Source organism: Chelonia mydas, chromosome 3 (genome assembly GCF_015237465.2).
Source record: "Chelonia mydas isolate rCheMyd1 chromosome 3, rCheMyd1.pri.v2, whole genome shotgun sequence".
Taxonomy (NCBI): Eukaryota; Metazoa; Chordata; order Testudines; family Cheloniidae; genus Chelonia; species Chelonia mydas.
This window is the reverse complement of record NC_057851.1, coordinates 11,875,936-11,893,840: the sequence shown is the minus strand read 5'-3', so window position 1 is coordinate 11,893,840 and position 17,905 is coordinate 11,875,936. Positions and strand designations below refer to the sequence as shown.

Below are 17,905 nucleotides of genomic sequence, written 5' to 3'. Positions count from 1 at the left end.
ATGTCTTATTCGAAGGGATGCCTTTTCTTTTAAGGGAAGAGGAGGTTCATAGAATCATAGAATATTCGGGTTGGAAGGGACCTCAGGAGATCATCTAGTCCAACCCCCTGCTCAAAGCAGGACCAATCTCCAGTTTTTGCCCCAGATCCCACAATGGTCTCCTCAAGGATTGAACTCACAACTCCGGGTTTAGCAGGCCAATGCTCAAACCACTGAGCTATCCCTCCCCCAGAGGTTCCGCGAAGCTCACACCCTTCCAACTTTAGAAAAGCACAAAAAGCCACAGGGAAAGGCAAACATACACTTTCGTAAACAGCCTTTGCCGGCCAATGAAGGAGAGAGACAATTCTTCTGGAAGCGCGTGGCTACAACGCTCACAAAAGGCCTTAAAGTGAATCCCTGCTGTCGAGCCTTTCATCACATTGTTCATTCAAGCTCCCTTTGAAAAGAGAGTTGGTCCTAGGACTTTGGCAAGACTCCCATTCAAGTCCCTGGGAGGTTTGCGCCAGTAAAGACTCTTAAGAGCAGGCTCGTGATTAGTAATCAAAAGCAACACTCGTTTGTGCAGGTAGCCTGCCTCGGAACCAGGGACTCTAGACAGGACCACGGGGGAGGGAAGGGAAAGGCAAAGGGAAATGTAACTCCCAGCTAGTCTCTAACTACGTGAGAGCATGTTTAGGTCAAACACCATGTCACTCGGCTTGACAGTTCCGGGCAGTCGATATGGCACAACCGCCAGACATCCGGGCCAAGTTTTCTGTCACTCCAGCAGCTGCAGCTTTCTCCAGTTCAGGGAGCTACCAGGTGAATTCAGGTGAGCACCCGCAAGGAGCGATTTTCCAGAAGTCCAGTCTGTCTTGCCCAGAGTTCCTGTCGAAATTCACCACCCCTCATGGCAGGCGAGCTTCTCCTCAGAGAAGAAACCCTTGCAAGCCCGTCAATGGGAGAGCACGCTCTATTAAATCATTTACCCAGTTAATTCAATTAAGCCTCACGTTAAAGTCTGTTGTAGTCATTAGCTTATGGCGATGATAGGAAAACAGAAAGATACCAATTAACTTTCCTGAAAGAAGTCCTTTTGGAGTAATTAATAAGTGATCTGCCGCTCGCCTCAGCCTCTTAATTGGGTTTGGGGGGAGGTTAAAAACAAACCGTGTGACGTGCCTTAGAACAGCATAGGGGACATGATGAAACATAACAGATGGAATTGACCAGTACGTGCATATGGCCCGTTGATTTCTTAATCTTTTCCTCCAGACAGGAACATTTTGTTGTTGTTTGGTTAACTGATCAAAACTCCCCAGTTAGGTTCGTCTTTCGGTTTATTTGCGACTGTTGCATCTTTGTGCGTGGTGGGGGAAGGGAGCAGTTACTCTCTTTGTTACGTGGGTACTGAAGGAATCAGTCCTTGTTCAGTAAACTTGCGTCCCACTTAACTCATTATGATGTGCGCCTAAAATGTAAGAGTTGCCTCCTGTTTGGGTGCAGAAAGTAATTGCAGCCAATGAGATTAGCAAAAGTCAAACTAAAATAACTCCCCCTTCCCACATGGAAGTTTTCCAAATAAATAAATAGAAGGCTAATGTGTTCTGTGGAGAAATAGCTCATGAAAAACTATGATCTGAGGAATGGATTTACTCACAGATGATAATAGGAGGGAAAATACTGTATAATCCTATCAGAAAATTAACTCACATCCACGCTTTTCGTAACTCATTGTCCCCACGCACAGCCTAGTCTATCGCGCTTTCAGTTATGCCTTGTTTTTAATTTGTTGTAGTTGTTTGTCGTTCAGCCCTTTTCATATGAATGACGACGAAGGAGAAACAATAATCAAAACAAACGTATGCGACAAAAAAATAACATCCTTAGGCATTACTGATGAGATAAACCATCGTTTTCAGAACAATCTTTATCTTTAAAGGGTGTTGAGAGATTGTTTTCTAGCTGACTGCTATAGAAGAAGAAGAAGAAGAAGAAGAAGACGCAAAGTCATGCATATGTCAGAAGTATTTATTCACGGGGTCTTAACTTTTTTAGGTATATGCCCTATTGTTTGTGTGTTTACTGTACACACACACATATTTCATTCATTGGGAGTGGGCCAATAATTTAAAGGAGTCTAGCTTGTTTATTTACTCCACATTATTTCACCATCTTTTCTACCAGACTCTTGAGAAGTCCAGCTCTTGCTAGCATTTGGAATCGTTCCTGGAATATCAAACATGGGGAAAGAAAGGGGATCTTTGATATCTCAGTAATTACGTTAGAATAATCAGTGTCGAAATTTCCTATTAAAAAGAAAAAAAGTAAATAAAATGTCCTTCCTTCCTCTTATCCTCCTCCTTCTCCATTAAGGAGAATGGGGGAGGAAGGGGGGGGGGCAACTCTGCCAAGATGAACCCTCTCATAATATGTAGGAGTGCTAAAAAGTGTTTGCTGCTGACCCCTGTGCACGCCTGGATAATCGCACTTTTCCATCTCAGACAATGCATTTCAATTCTAGTCGTGTGCCTTTGTCCATTTGTATAAAGAAAAGAGGGCTGAATGACAGGTCCTGTTAGCCTGCATGAACAGATACCAGTAAACCCTCCCCAAAACTAGACCTTAAAAAAAAAAAAGCCACATGCCTATTTGCCTGCGGCTTATTATTAAGACACCTTTGCAGCTAAAACACTTAAAAGCAAACCAAATTAAATGGCAATTAAAAGCGAGTTATACCCTCTTTTAACTCCAGGCTTCTAATTTGTGGAAACTAGCCATCAGCAGACACACATCGGCAGGAAATGCCATTTGGCTAAGAACCTTTCTCGGAACATTTACTTCCCAGTATTGTGCTCGATTTAGAACGTTCGTTTACATTTTGCAAAATATAAACCATTTATATTTTGATACTTCCCGTTCTAAATAGAACGTTTCTTTCTTTCTTTCTTTCTTTCTCCAAGTGTGTTTAAGACCCAACCTCCCACTACTGTCAATAAATAAATATATAAATACATCTGTAAAACCTTCATATGTGCAATACGGTGCTATCCAACCTCAATTAATTTTCCAAGAATAAAATGTGTCAGCACTTCTTTAAAAAATTAAAATTAATTTAAATGGAAAAAAGTCCACCTTCCTCTCACACAGTCCCATATTTTCCCATATATTTCATATATATAATTCACTGCAATTATACTTTATGGTCTCAGGCTAGCTATTTATTTGAAAAGCTAGTAAAAAAAAACCCTAAGATTGTCTGCTAGGTAGCCTTTATTAAAAGAAAAGAAAAGAAAAGAAAAGAAAAGAAAAGAAAAGAAAAGAAAAGAAAAGAAAGATTGGGATGTGGGGTGGACTTGAATTCGATGTAAACGTAAGGGAAAAAAAATCAAGCCCAGCAACGTTGTTTTAATTTAGAAAAATACAGCTAAAGACACACACCACAAATGTGCAATCTTTTCTTTGGGTCTATATTTAAAAGCAGTAGAACCAGCAGGAAGGATCACACTTACCTATTTAAAATGACGATTTAATTAATATAGATTACTATATCTATTAGATCTATAGCCTCCCGATAAAATGTGTTCAAAATGCCCCCTTCGATCAGATTAGCTCCCATATTAGCCTGTGTGAGAAAAAAGCATTCTAAAGAGTGGAGGAAAAACTGTATAAAAATGTTGAAAGAACCTACAGTTCCTTATTAGGCGAAGATACAATATTTATTCCTTGTCTCCTGGGATGAAGCTCTTCTATCTATTGTCCTCCCAGTTCTCAGTGCTGATGCTTAATTTTCAAAACTTCTATATTACCAAGGGACCTACGACATCAGCCAAAGAAATACCCAGCAAGTACAAAATCTGATCCAGGGAGCTGCTTTTGTGCAGAGGGAAAATTTTGTTCCTACAGGTTTTTAAGGTGGTGCATGGAAAAGGAAAGCGATCTGATCTATGCAGATACATTGCAAATTCTCTCGTAGATACAGATTTTTTAAAAAACCGGGTGGGGATACAAGGAGTTTGGATGTTTTAAATTTATTTTGTTTTGATTTGATTTTTTTGAGAGGGAATTTTATCCTGAGCCTTTTTTCGGAGAACCCAAAATGTCAACTACGTTTCCAGGACTAGTCCACGAAGCAGAGGTATTGTGTGTGTGTGTGTGTGCGTGCGTGTGTGTGCATGGGTGTGAGCGTGTGTGCCTCTGTGGTTGTTTCCATTTTTTTTTAATCCGTATTGGACCGTTACATTTAATGATAATCCGGCTTCAGAGATAATTTAAAGAAGTATAGGGAGAAAATTCGTTATGACATCTGTCACCAGCCAGAGCAACTCATTACCACGTTAAAACAGTCCCAGCACGAAAACAGAACAAGACCCCTAATAATATAATGAAGCTGGGGGGGAAATAATCAAATCGAGAGAAACGGGAAGATGTGGCAAGGCTGGAACATCGCCTTCCTCTAGGAACATTTGAGGGGGACAATGTGAAGGGATTCCTTAGAAACCAGGGTCCCAAACACAAGAAGGAGGCAGCTATCTATCGAGATATGTAATGCTGTATAACACAATGGCGAGCTTTTCCCCCCCGCTTCTGGGTGTTCCCGTGGAGTTAAAGCGCTTCGGTGTGATGACTTTTTGTTTCACTCCCAGATAGCAGAGACCGTGATCAGTATTTTTGGTTGTGGTTCCTTTTCTTTTTCTCTTCTTTTTTTTTTTTTTTTGTTTGTTGTTGTTGTATTTCTGTGGGGTGGATTCGTTTTGCTCGGCTGTACTCAGGCAGGTTTGGGTGTTTGTTTATTATTTTGAACAGACCTGCATGACACCCGCCCAAGGGGTTGGGGAAGCGACCTTGGGGCGGCCTGGAGCTGGGCACCTTGAATGGGGGGAAGCGATGCAGGGTAGGGTGCTTGGCAGAGTGGCCCACGGAGTTTTAAATGACAAACCTCCCGTTTTGGGGTCTCCTTTTCCCTTCTTCCTTTCAGATACGTCATGACGGATCAAACAGCTATCGTTTGATGCAGCTTGGATGTCTGGAGTCTGTGGCCAACTCAACTGTCGCCTATTCGTCCTCTTCGCCTCTAACTTACTCCACCACCGGCACTGAGTTTGCTTCCCCGTATTTCTCCACTAATCACCAGTACACACCACTTCATCACCAGTCCTTCCACTACGAGTTCCAGCACGGCCACCCGGCAGTCAACCCTGACGCTTACTCCTTGAATTCCCTCCACCACTCGCAGCAATATTACCAGCAGATCCACCATGGGGAACCCACCGATTTTATTAACCTGCACAACGCCCGGGCTCTCAAATCCTCTTGCTTGGACGAGCAGAGGAGAGAGCTGGGGTGTTTAGATGCTTACCGGCGCCACGACCTGTCTCTTATGAGCCATGGGTCCCAATATGGGATGCATCCCGATCAAAGACTCCTGCCAGGACCAAGCCTCGGGCTTGCAGCCTCGGGGACAGACGATTTGCAGGTAAATAGCATGCAGTATACTTTCGATGATACATCCTCATAGCTTCTTCTCTTCAGCATCGCTCTCACACCGATCCCATACATAGGGTGGAGTCATAAGAATCATTACCAGGGTCCAAAACTAAAAGCATGTAGTCCCCTTGCCGGACAAAATAACCTCGCACCTGGATTAACATTTTAGGTGGTGGATGACTTGAAACAGGTCAGTTAATCAGGAGATCTGTGTATGTGTGTGTGTGTATCCCCTCCAAACCAAAGGCACTCGAAATGGCTACAAAATAATCCATCTAAATCCGCTTTTCTCCCTTTCCTCACTTGTGTGGCAAATCTGTATATTTAAATAACACGCGGACACATATAAAAATCCAGATAGAGCCAGGGAGGAGGAAGGAGAAACGTCAGGAAAAAATATCTCTGCTATAAAATACTTTTTAAAAAAAAAAATTCTCATGCCCTGCAGATATCCCTTAGTTTAGCTGCGATAGATGAAATGTTAAAGCAAAAGTAAATGATAAAAGAAATGTTTGACAGTAAAATAATGAAGGTCTTGAGATATATAGATATGGATGCAGATCTATCTATCTATCTATCTATCTATCTATCTATCTATCTATCTATCTAATCTCCTGTTTGTCAACTCACCATATATCTCTACCTATGTAGATAACCTAGTTTATATTCAATTATGAATCCGTTACCACCAACTGAGAATTCATATCCAGTAGTCTCTCTGTCCCAAGTTAAAATGTATTTTTAAAACTGTCATTTATAACAATACACATTTTTTTAAAAGTCAAATACAAATACTTTCCCTTACAACAAGCTAAGGAGCCGGGTTCACTCCAGAGGTAGCCAGGCTGAGACGGATTTAACCGTATTTACTGTACTTACTTCCCCTCAGTCCTTGCTTCTATTCCCACAAAGCTCTCTATGTTGTCCTTTCCCCCATACATAGAGGTCAGCTGCTCTAAAAAACCCAGAAGTTTAGAGAACTAAAAAGAGCCCCATTAGAAAGATTTTTCTCCCTACTTACCCCGGAGCAAGGAATTATTTAGGGAGGGAATAGCACCAACCAAAGAATATTATCTGTTCGATCCCTTTGGAGGAGAAATTCTATAAATCTTGATTTTTCGACATTTAAATTCACTAAATAATTGTATATTCTCTAGGCATTTTTTTTTATATTTTCCATAAGGCACCCCTTATGTCCACCCCCCCCCCCACACCCACCCAAATCTGCCATTCACTTCTTAGCCCAACTAAAACCTATTTACTCCTTTTTATAACCACGTCTGCTGCTGATCTTTTTGTATCTGTACAAATTTTTTCCCTTTGCCAGGCACAAAGCCTGGTATCTTTCAAAAGAGGGGATTAAGAACGTTTGCAAGGCAGCGGACAATGCCTAAATCCTGTGCAAAAGAGCACCATAGTTTATCCAATTTTCGACTTAGTGCCATTCAACGGGTCATTTATGCAATGTCATCCGACCAAACAACACGTTTCCCTTGCATATCATAATAATATAGAAACAATAAACGTTGGTTAAGCTGTCAGATCCAGGTTCATTTTTGTTAAAAAAAAAATAGAATTAAATAGCTTTGAAAAAATAGGGGGACAGGTTCATCATTTGATCAAAATTCATTAAAAAAATAACCTGATCCCCCCCCCCCCCCCTTGCATCTTGGCACTCTCCCTTTCACTTATTTTTCACCCCCTCTCTGTCCAGACAGAACAAGGAAATATATGAAGGTCTAGAAAAGACTCATCGTGGAGAAATTGAATGTATGTATTTAGTTGCTTCAAAACACACTTTCAGGCTTGTTAATTTCACCTTGCGTTCAGTGGGGGGTGTTTTGGTGGTAAACTGAAATGGAGCGGGCAGGCGAACTATAGACCCGAACTGTGGTCTCACCACTCTCCCCTTCTCCTCCGTCTTTCTTTTCGAGACGTTCATCAGCATAGACCTCATTTCCAATGCAACAAATGTAAATATACTTTCCCCTGCACAGAATGTTAAGTGAAAGTCCAATCGTTTAGAGGGCGGTTTAAGTCAGCCGAACAGATGCAAACAGTCTTGGGGCTGGAGTGGCATCTTTCAGTCCCCTAAAAAGATTTTCCATGGACAACAAAGGAACCTGTCACACCTTTTCCCGTCACCGCTTTAATTTATGCTCAGTCGCCAAGTTTTTTTTCATATTGATTTCATAATCACTTTAAAGCAGAACACTTAAAATAAGAAAGAGCCTTGAAAAGGAGGGTCTTACAGGCCGGCGCCAATATGGTGAAACTGGGGGAGAGCGCCAGGACTGTGAAGGTTGTTTTGTAAAGTAGGGTTTTTATTATGCACCGACTCTCCCTCCGCATTTACTTGACTGTTCACGGGCTGTTGAGTAGGTTAACACCCTTAAAGGACTCTTTCATGTCAAATATCTCGTTTTGTTTGTAAAGGAAAATGCGTCCTTACCACATTTCCACTATGTTCCCCCCCACCCCCCAGTATATAAAAAAAAAAACCGGTTAAACCTTTCATGATCCCTATCAAAAATATGTATAAAAGAAGAATTGGATCTAAAAACAAAAGAGTAAGAGTTAAAGTATAAGTAAGAGATGTGTAGAAATACAAACCTCTTCGTATATATGCCAAGACACACATACACACACAAACATATATTCTCTTGAGCATAGTGCATGAGTCGCTATGTTATATATACACGGTGTGTATATGTGTGTACACTCACTCACACACACAAACATACACACACATAGATAGATAGATAGATAGATAGATAGATAGATAGATAGATAGATAGATAGATATCTCGTAGAATTATTGACAGCTGCATTGTTACTTAGATTTTATTTGTTTAGATCAACAGATATTTGGGAGAATTTCTTTGTGTATACACTGTCTATACACACACACATTGTATGCATGTACACACAGAGAAAGAGTATTTGTATACATATACATAAACTTCTCAAATCTAATCTATCTATCTAGGCAAAAATGATATCTAAATAGAAATGAACCCGACGCTTATTCTGTGAAAAATACATTTCCTAGGATAGTGGAAGCTTAAGTAATTAGACTGAGATATTGTATGGAGTTGTCAGGTAATTTGAATCCCCTTTTAGAAGTGTGTTGCTGAAATATTGTCTTTACTGTCGTTATTGACCGAGCTCTGTATTAAAACAAAAGCTGCTTGATTTAAAGAGTTTTGGTATCTGACTGATTTTGTTTATTTTTCACAATTTAAGGGGTCGGTGGAGGCCCAATGTGGGCTAGTACTGAACAGCCAAGGTGGGGTGATAAGGAGAGGTAAGCAGGTTAAAAAATATTTTCCTATATTTTACTTCTTTAAAAAAACACACACCTGTCTCTCTCTCTATCTGTTGTTGTGTAGCATATTACAGATATATCGAAAAAACTATTGATAATTTCAATGGAAAGAGAAGCACATTAAAACTAATGTAGTGTCTTGATGGCTCAGTAACTTACAAATACCCCACTTCGTGGCAGCTAGACGAAATGAAAGGTGAATCGAGGTTTCTGTTTGTTTCATTATTTCACCCTTTCTCGGGGAGATTTCTCGTTTTGATTTAAAAATATTGGTGCTCAATAGCCCTTGTCTGTTACATTTGCAGTCTGATCTCTTATGCAAAGGGCGAGAGGTTTGGCAATATGAGGGTACTAAATAACTCACTGTTACAGACTGGTAGATAAACCGGTGATTGACAAAGTAGTTAACTGTCTGGGTAAAGCCGCCCTGGATTCCATCTGCTCCTGAAAAGATCTGAAGTCTAAACTTAGCAGGAAGATTCTGTTCTCCGTCCGGAATACCTTGCTCATGACTATTTGTGAGAGAAAAAAATCTGTTTTGACTAAGAGATGCCAAAGTAGGCCGTTTTGTCTAGAGGCCCATATATTCAACGCCAATATAGAGACATACTGTATCCCAAAATAATGCTTATCATAAATATATGTATTCAGAATAAAACGAATATAAGGGATTTGTCAAAGATCCATTCTACGTCTTGGAAAATAATATTTCCCTTCATTATTCACTTTCCCGTTTAATAAAGTCCGGGCTTATTCATTATACTATGGGGTGCAGTGTTATTTAAGTAGAATAAACCCGATTTTATTATTCAGATCCCGGGACAAACTGTAGGTTTAAATAAAAAAATAAAATACACCGGGAACGAATTGCCATTGAAATTGCATTGAAAAAAAAAATCTGTAGTATTAAGCATAGATTGCGATCCCGACGCAAATGGTGAGCCATTCCGAATTTTTTCGACTGGTTTTAAAATCCGATGTACCGATTGAAATCCCCAGTTCTGTGGCAAGGGCATTGTAAATCTTGACCGAGTGGTCGTGGGACGGGAGAATTAGCCTAAAATAAAAGGCTAATTCTTTTATTTAACAGGTTAATTTCTTTTTATGGGTGGGGTGGATAACAACTTATATTTTAAGCAAGTGATTTGCTTAAAAAACATATTTTTGCACTAGTATAAAGTTCAGCAACGAAACCCGACAACACAAACACGCCGGGGCCTGTTAGTGGCAACGTGGTAGCTGAAAGAACAAAAAGCCAGGTGAGAGGCCATTATTCAAAGCAATCTGGACGGTAGATGGAAGGTAGGGTGGTCATGAAGAAGGCCGGGGCCGCTACATCTGGTGCTGAAAGAACAGCTCCACTAATTACAAGCTTTCCCGGCCCTCGTGAGGGCTACCTCTTCTTCCAACCCGGGGTGGTCTTTGGAGTCTGTCCTGTATGACATTGTACATTTCCCCTCTTTTAAAATGTAGTCCCCGCTAAAAGGCTCGGAGACAAAGTTAGGTGGAATTCTTATTTCACAAAGGAATGAACCAAAGCAGAAAAACAACACCCCAGACACAAAGTGGGGGGGAACAGGGAAGTTGTGGGTAACATTCCTCCGACATTTCTATCTGCAGTGGTACCGGAGAATGACGGTGGGTTGAAATTTCAGGGCGTTGCGGGGATTGTTTGTACATGGATGTGTGTTAGCAGTTCCTATCTGTTGCAATCTGTCCATTAAAAGGGTGTAACCGCGCCTGTGTGTTTCCCCTTGATTCTTTCTCCTTGGAATTCAGTTGATATTAATTATATCTTAGAAAGTGTTTTCGTGTCTGAACCAAAATATGATCTCTAGGAAGCTGAATCCTCGTCAAAGAGAGAAGGGGAGTGAATGAATTCTCATAAATTGGGGTTTATGTCTGCACTACTTGACTGGATTCTAATCTTCCTTGTGAAAGAGGATCTGGATATCCTGCTCGCATCCAGTTTATTCAATTTCTCCAGCTGTGCTAAGGAGCTTCCAATTACTGTACCTGTGTGGCTGATTGTAGTCAAGGGTCTTTTTTTTTTTTTTTTTAAAGCGATCAAGTTGCTCAAGGATTTAAAGATTGATAGTAAAGGAAATCCAGCATGGAAATGTAAGGTTTTTTCCTCCACTGATCTAATGCCGAAGTGCAGCTGAACAAGAGCTGTCTCTTGGAGAAGTCGGTGGAGATATCAAAGACGACTCTATCGGTTTCAGATGTATATTAAAAATACATAATAAATATTTTGTCCGACTTAAAAAAAAAAACGATAGGTGTTAGTAACAATCAAAACATCCTACGCCGAAACGCGGTCCAGTATCCCATATAAATAAATCAGACTTCTTTTCTAGCGATACATCAGTACGAATATATTAATTCTGGGCTTCTCTAATATTTTAAACATCTCGCGTCAGATTTTTTTTTCTCGTTAATACATACATATATTTTTTTTAAAAGGAGGTTGGCTGGGGGTTTTTTGACTGAAAGAAAGAAAGAAAGAAAGAAAAGATTTTAAAATATAACTCCTCATGTAATTTCCCCTTGAATAGAAGTCATTCTTTTGTTCTGGGGAGGGGGGGGGGAGTGTCTTAAAGGCCATGTGGTCTTCTTTATCAACCCGAATAATAATTATAATAAATACAAATAACTCAAAAAACCGCATCCACAAACCCGTCTCAGTCTCCGCACACAGGTCTGACATTACACATTCTGGCTGGCTGCGACATGGTTTAGTGCCATGATTTTGAGTTTTCCTGTAATGAGGCTCGGAAAGTAAAAGACTTTTTGCAGGACTTAGGTGGTGGCGAGATAATTACCAGCTAGATAAAATATTTGCCACCGATTCCGAGGCAGAGATCCCCATGCTATCACTTTCATTTACTGGTGTGCAGGATATAGCCCGGAGCTCCACTACTCCGACCATCAGAACCAATAATCTTTACTTTCCCTACTGCTCGTGTATCGATAGCTTCTCTAGCCTCAGGCAGCTGCTTTGATATGTTAATATTTCGGAGTACCAAATTCTGCAGAGATCATATTAATGTTGTACATACAGAGTGGAGATTTGCCTTAAAGTTGAATATTCAGATCCCCTGTTTCAAAAGAAATCACTTGAAGAAACGAAGCTTCTATTTACAGGAGTCGTCTGTGGTTTTGGATCATTAAAACAAAACAAAACACCCCCTCCCCCCCCGACACTTTCCCAGTAAATGTCTCAGGCTTTTATTATGATCAACTCCTTCCCTTTTAGGTTGCAATTTTAAAGCCAAGAGCCGTTTGATTGGGGGAGGGGGGGAGTGGCTTGTTTGCTAACCACCCCATTCCCCGAGCCCCCCTTGCATAAGAAGCATACACCGCTTGGGTGTCCTCACCTCCGAAAATTTGGATTTAAAAAGACAACACGGTGACTTTCGGCCTCAGTCGTTTTATGAAATCGAGATGGCAAACTCCAAAAAAAAAAAAAAAAAACCCTCTCGTTTCGCTTTGTGATCATCCATCGTTCCTGCCCCAGGCTAATTTCAAGAAGCTTAAATACCGCTATCGCCTCTGGGCCATGACGAGAGAGGGGCCAGGCTATCGGCAATAGCTCTTTTTCGATTGCCCTTGGCAACATAAAATACAAACTACTTTGAATCAAAACATTTTTGGGGAATTAATATGATCTGAACTCTGCACGTTTTCAGAGATCTGGAGTTTGTCAGATCGCTTAGAGGTGACTGACATGCGAATGCTCAGGCATTAATGCCGAGCCAGGAACACTGTCAGATCTTATTTGATTAAAAACACAAATTCTTAAAAGCTCAAGCATCAGTCACCCAAAAGTCTGCCAATAAAATCACGGGAAAGACGCTTCCCCTTCTCTCTTCTGCCTTTTATGTATTTACTTATGGCGCTGCCTGCAGTGTGAAAGGGATTCGATGTGGCTTGATCGTTTTCTCTGATCTTCAATTTTAATTTGAGACGCTTAAGGGAGAAACTGCAGCCTTCTGTCGCACTCGTTAAGGGCGAGAGTTTAAGCCGGGGACTCTTAGAGGCAATGTTAACACAGAACAAACAACAAAATAAAGCGCCCCAATACGTTTCCCTTTATGATACCTCGGGTAATACATGGAAGGGGAGCTAGACTGGATCTTGGTGTAAAAGGTGTTTTCCAGATACTATCTGGGCTGGGATGATTTAGCTGGGGTTGGTCCTGCTTTGAGCAGGGGGTTGGACTAGATGACCTCCTGAGGTCTCTTCCAACCCTCATCTTCTATGATTCTGTGATTTCTGTAATCTACGCAATAGTGGTACTGAAAATTGGGGAGATACAGGAGTGGTAATCTCTTTTATTGCTTTTATTTCATTTAAATTGTAAACACCTGTTTGGCAGGAAAGTTAACAGGGAATTTATTTTGCTTGCTTGCTAAATATTCTCTATGTCAGAATAGATTATCCTATTCTCCCCCCCCCCCCCCATTGGACATACCTATTCCTATATTTCTCCATTACTAAGAAGTACTATTCTGTATCCAAAATAAAATATATATGGAGGAAACCGAAAAAGCAGAATTCAGTTTGACATAACAAAGGATAAATGCAGCGTTCTACAACGATATTGTGAAACTTTACACTAAAAGGAAACTTATTTTCCCCAGGTAATTAAGGACAAAGGATAAGATATGGCTCTATAAGCGTAGCCTGCACTGTAGGCTAATATAGCACATAACGGCAATTTAATCTTTCAATTAATTGCATTTTCCTCCTTTTGTTGTTCTCAGGCCCCACCTCCTTTCCCCCACCAGCTCCTAGCTGTTGAAGAACCTTACAATAGTCTTGATAATCCGGTAATACCTATAATTGTGTCCCGAGTCCTAATGCACTGTAATTAACACGGCTGTCTCTTTTCAAGGGCCAGTTTGAATGGCATTAAACCCTAATAACTTGTCTAATTAATCGGTTTCGCGGTTCCAGCCCAGATAATCTCAAACCGACAACAACAAAACCGGGGCGAGGAGTTAGGCTAGAAGGCAGGGTCTGGACTCCGCGCTGCGTTAGGCGTTGGTGTTTATTAGGGGTCCAGTAAACCCCCCCATTCCTGCAGCTCGCTGCTCTCCACACGGGAACGGCGAGCGCCTGGTGAGGTTGGGAGGGGGTCGATTTTGTTTGCCTGCAAAATCGTCCCCCCTGGCCTCAAGCAAGTGCCACCCCTGGCCGCTAAAGTTTGCAAGATCAGGCGCCCTGCGAAACTTGGGGAAGGAAACCAAGGCCCCGTTTCCATCAGAGCTGCATGGAAATGTGGCTTCTTTTCGGCCGTGTCCCTGCTCAGCTGCCGAGTTTCGATGGGGGCAGCGCAGGAGTTATTGGTGGGCGGGGGGGGGGGGGGGGGGGGGGGGGGGGGGCGCTCTGTGCTGACCTTCTGCTGTTTTCTCCACCTTCTGCTCCATGTCAAGGCTGGGGGCTTTTGTGCTTCGTAACGCGAGGCAACAGCTCCAGCCCGGCCTGTCTGTGGATGGCTGAAACACGCGGTCGCTTCACACACACACACACACACACACACACACCGGCGCACAATGCAAGTAACACAAACAGAACTCCCATAGCACACACACACACATACTCATGCACACACCGGCGCACAATGCAAGTAACACAAACAGAACTTCCATAGCACACACACACACACATACTCACGCACACACCGGCGCACAATGCAAGTAACACAAACAGAACTCCCATAGCACACACACATACTCACGCACACACCGGCGCACAATGCAAGTAACACAAAGAGAACTCCCATAGCACACACACACACATACTCATGCACACACCGGCGCACAATGCAAGCAACACAAACTGAACTCCCACAGCGTAGCCTGGGACAGGGCGCAAACCACAATGCACACGTCGCCCAGCGCACAGAACACCACACGCACCCGAGCGACACCACAAGCAGGTCTGCGCACAAGGGCAGAACGCACACATCGGTGCAACACACCAGCAGCACACAAAGCAAGCAGCCCCCCCCACAACCTCAGCAGAAGAGGGTCGCACATCCCGCGCCATGCACACACACACACACAGCGAGAACAGCACACACACATACAATCTGTCAAATACAACGCCTCCCACCCGCACGCACACACACACACACACCAACAGAGAGAGCACACCGACTAGCACAACGCCCAGCAGCGCTCAGTCTAAACGAGACGCACAGCGTGCAGAAGACAACACAAGGCAAGACAAAAGTACATAGTACAACACAGGGAACACAAAACACACCACACAGCGTGCCAAAGTCTCATCAGCGCAACATTAGAACACAAAACACACCACACAGCGCGTACCGAAGTCTGATTACCAGACACACAACACACATACACACCGGGAGAGCACACACAGCACAACACAAAACACAATATATCGTGCTAAAATCGCATTATTCAGCACATACACAAAACACAGCAAGCCAAATTAAAAAACCAAAAAAACACCAAAAAACCCTGCCTACATTTCCCCAAATCTCTGGCAGGATGAAGAGTTGGAACATCTGCTAAAAGACTGTTAACTGGGAATTTCTGCTTTTAAAAAAACTTAATGTCTTAGGAGTTCTTTTAGGCAGCTCTGCTCCTTTATGACACATTTGACAGTTAGGGAGACAGGTGAAATTACCAAATCAAACTCTAACAATGCTTAGGCGTTATTTATGTGAAAGAGAAATAGACTGATTTATTTCTTTTATCTCTGAACATTTTGCATTTGAGCCCATACCATTAAAATGAGATTTATGTTCTCATTATAAAGCACAAATCCCTTCAGTATAATTGCATGATGTTGGCATTATGATTGATCAAGCGCTCATCCTCCTTCCATTGAGTGTCTTCCCTTTGTGCATGTCTGTAGAAATCTTTACAGTTGTGTTCCTGGAAGCCAGTGAGGGGGGGACAAACAACAACAAAACTAACAAAAGCACACCTGTCCCTTTGTTTATTTTGTTTTCCATCCATTATAGGGGTATTCCTACTTCATCTGAATTAACTTCTTAGCTCAAGATTTTCGAACATGGGTGTCCAAAGTTAGGTTCTTAATGACCTATTTCAAAAGTATTGACAACTCAGCAGCTCCCACTGAATTCAGCCATATTACTTGTGATTTTACAGTTACACAGGTGCTTAAATTCTTTCCTGGGTGAGGACCTAAAGCTGGGCGAAAACCTCAAAAAAGAAATCCCCTGATTATTTACCAGTATATATATAAAATAAAATCACTTCTGTTGCATTCATGCCCCTTTTGTGTTTAGATAACATGAATATTCTGTAAATTAGTTTATTGCACAAATGTACATGGAAACAGTACATGTTAAGTGACTATGAGAGATAGTCACACAGTTTGAACTCATATATGTAAGAAACCTGATTACAAAGGTTATATGCATTCAATCTGTCCAGTCACAAATAACCAACACAGCTGGAATTTGGAACATTTACAATGAACTTCTCACAAATAAACTACAGAGCAGCAGTTCTTCACAGAGATTAATTGCTGAATAATTTGATGAATAATTCTGAGAAAATTCTGAATTGCCCACAATGACTCATAAACAGAAAAAGAGGTGAAATGTGGTAAATAAATCACTCATTAGTAGCTATTTTGACAGCTCTTCTATTACTTAACAAAACATAAGGATTTCCATTTCTCCATTTTGTAATAAATTGCAAATTTGCCAGATTTTCAGAGCATGGTAAAAAAAAAACATCCTGAAAGGTGTCATGAATTGTAACCCAGACATTCATTTTAAAGGCATCTGTAGACATAAATAATAGAATAATAAAAGAGCAGAACCTAATGTTAATTGTTTATATAAGATAAATCCCAGATATATCTCCTTAAAAACCCATTTCTTCAATGATGACTCTCGTGGATTATGTTGATTCTTATAGACAAGCCCTTTATTTACACATGCTATTTGCTACAGGCCAGAAAAATATGAAACCACAATGCAGTGACAGCAGTAGAAATATATGTCTCACCTTTCTGACAAAGCAATAGCATTATTTTCTATTAAAACACAAATAATTAATTCAGAACATTTTAACTAATGGGGGGAGAGGGGGAGGAAGGCATCTCAGAACACAGAACTATTGATAAATGGACACACGTGCCCTATTCAACAAAGCACATAATCACGTGCCTAACTTTAAGTATGCCAGTGAAATTTAAAGATAAGCATGTGTTTAAATGAATCAGGATCTAAATGATTTTCCACCACACTACATTATCATGTACATCTTCTATTAATATGAAAGGGAAAAAATTAAAACCAAAATCCACAAACCTGTCTTTGCACCTTAATTTACTGACATTTTCATTGTGTTGACAGGACTGACATGTTTCTAGTAAGTTAGTGGAGTCCACTGCTGTTCCCACTATTATTATTTGATGCATTTATCATTATTGGTGGCCAGTGTTTTGCACTGAAATAGTTCATTTGGTGCAAAGAGGAGCAGAAAGTACAAATACTCTCCCAAAGCTGGCACTTACTTCCTTGTAATGCTAATTTGTTGGCTATTTAGCACAACTCTTGATAGTTCTATTTCAAGAGGCGATGGTCAGATCGGGGTGAGGGAACAAAGTCAAAGCAGAGTCCAGCACAAAGGAGCCAGTTTTGCTCCTATTTATGTCTATGGGAAGGAGATTTTTCCTCTTTACCTTCAGTGGGAATAGGATTGGGCCTCAAAATATCACAGCAAAAATTTAAAAAACCCTTTCCCTATTAAAGCACCCAATCCTTCTAGGAGCTTCTCAACAGCACCCTCATCTCCCAGTGAAGTTCATGGTAGCTTAGGCACTCTATACCTTGAAAGATTGGGCCCAGAATCTTCTGTTCTTCAGTTGGGTCTTTTGTTCCTCAAATTATAGATATCTTTTTTTCCCGTTTCCTCTGTACAGTTATACTTGTTGAAATAGTAATGACGATGACAAATAAGAAGACAAAGTCATGTGATAAAGAAATATGGTAACTTAATAATCACATTTATCGATGCGTTCCACAGTCGTAGCTTATGCGCCATATATGATCCTACAAACGCTTCCCCATCTCGGTAATGCTTTGTC

General features: G+C 41.2%; 1 protein-coding gene across 2 annotated transcripts in view; it reads left to right on the top strand.

Moving 5' to 3' along the window:
- The first annotated feature begins 3,802 nt into the window (after positions 1 to 3,802).
- TFAP2D (transcription factor AP-2 delta) overlaps positions 3,803 to 17,905 on the top strand; it is a 57,666-nt gene continuing 43,563 nt past the window's right edge. Inside the window, exons 1-3 of one of the 2 annotated variants that reach the window (XM_007061718.3) lie at positions 3,803 to 4,120; positions 4,961 to 5,458; positions 8,716 to 8,776. In XM_007061718.3, coding sequence (XP_007061780.1) covers positions 4,082 to 4,120; positions 4,961 to 5,458; positions 8,716 to 8,776 — 598 coding nt within the window. In that variant the 5' untranslated portion in view covers positions 3,803 to 4,081. The other variant, XM_043542128.1, reaches the window with a different exon arrangement.